This window comes from Eimeria mitis, genomic scaffold (assembly GCF_000499745.2).
Source record: "Eimeria mitis Houghton genomic scaffold, Emh_scaff934, whole genome shotgun sequence".
NCBI lineage: Eukaryota > Apicomplexa > Conoidasida > Eucoccidiorida > Eimeriidae > Eimeria > Eimeria mitis.
The window spans coordinates 11,063-12,096 of NW_013576883.1; the positions used below are offsets into that span (position 1 = coordinate 11,063).

At 52.0% G+C, this 1,034-nt stretch overlaps 1 protein-coding gene across 1 annotated transcript in view; it reads right to left on the reverse strand.

Moving 5' to 3' along the window:
- The window catches only part of EMH_0025670 (pre-mRNA splicing factor prp8, putative), a gene marked incomplete at both ends in the record, with an annotated part of 6,308 nt that overhangs the window by 4,469 nt on the left and 805 nt on the right, over window positions 1–1,034 (reverse strand). The window contains one exon of the mRNA XM_013502476.1: window positions 630–1,032. Within this exon, the coding sequence (XP_013357930.1) occupies window positions 630–1,032 (403 nt within the window). The remainder of the gene's footprint in view (window positions 1–629; window positions 1,033–1,034) is intronic.

The following is a 1,034-nucleotide window of genomic DNA, read 5'->3' on the forward strand; positions in this document are numbered from 1 at the left end:
CTGATGAGCTAGCCGTTGCAGCACAGCTAGCTGCTGCACCTCAAGCCTCCATCGTCTATAGCTTGGGCCCTTAACATATGAGGATTCATATTGTAAGGGTTTACTATTATATAACCAATCAGCTACAGGCGCATCCTCCTCCTCATCTAGCTCCATTCTTATAGCATCTAGCGGCTCCACAGCCAGTACATTCTCCCCATAGTCTAGTGGGGGTTCTTCATCGTCAAAAGGAGGAAAGCGCATGCGCTTGAAATGCCTTCTATCTCTTTTTTCTCTCCTCATTAGGATCCATACAGAACCCCACTGAGCTAAATATACTGGCTCTATAACAAAAGGTATTTCACATACAAATGTTATTGCGCCTGTTGAGTGATACAATACATTCACGTTTCTAGCTTGCTCCCACGGCATCGGCATGTTCTCTAGGAGTTTATACACTGCATGCGGAAGAAACTTTAAAGCCCCAAGATATACTCGACGATCATGACGAAACTTTCGGCTGCTCATGTCTCCATGATCCTTTACTAGCTTTCTTAGGTGTTCTGGCGGCATTGGCTCTTTTTCGGTGTATGTACACCCCGGAAGCTGACGAGAAGAGTATCGTTTTGATGTCAGTTGCTGCCACTTACGAGCTTTCTCTTGTAGCAACTCCTCCTGGCTCTTTGCTTTTGCTCGCTGCTGCTGCTGCTGCTGCTGCTGTTGCTGCTGGTGCTGCTGGTGCTGGTGCGGAGGCGGGGGGTGGGGAGGAGGGAGCACAGATGCTGCTGCTGACTTGTGCTGCAGCTCCTTCTTCTCTCCATGCTGCTGCTGCTGCTGCTGCTGTTGCTGCAGACTCATAGGGGGAGGGGGGATACCCATAGGGGCCCCTGCTGCAGCCATCGGCGCTCCGGGCGGTGGTGGCTGCTGCTGCGGCATTGGTGGTGGTGGTCTGAAGGGAAAACCCTGCTGCTGCTGCTGCTGCTGTTGCTGCTGCTGCTGCTGCATCCAAGCAGGTATAGGCATGGTACCTCTCTGATTAGGCACCGCAGGAGGGG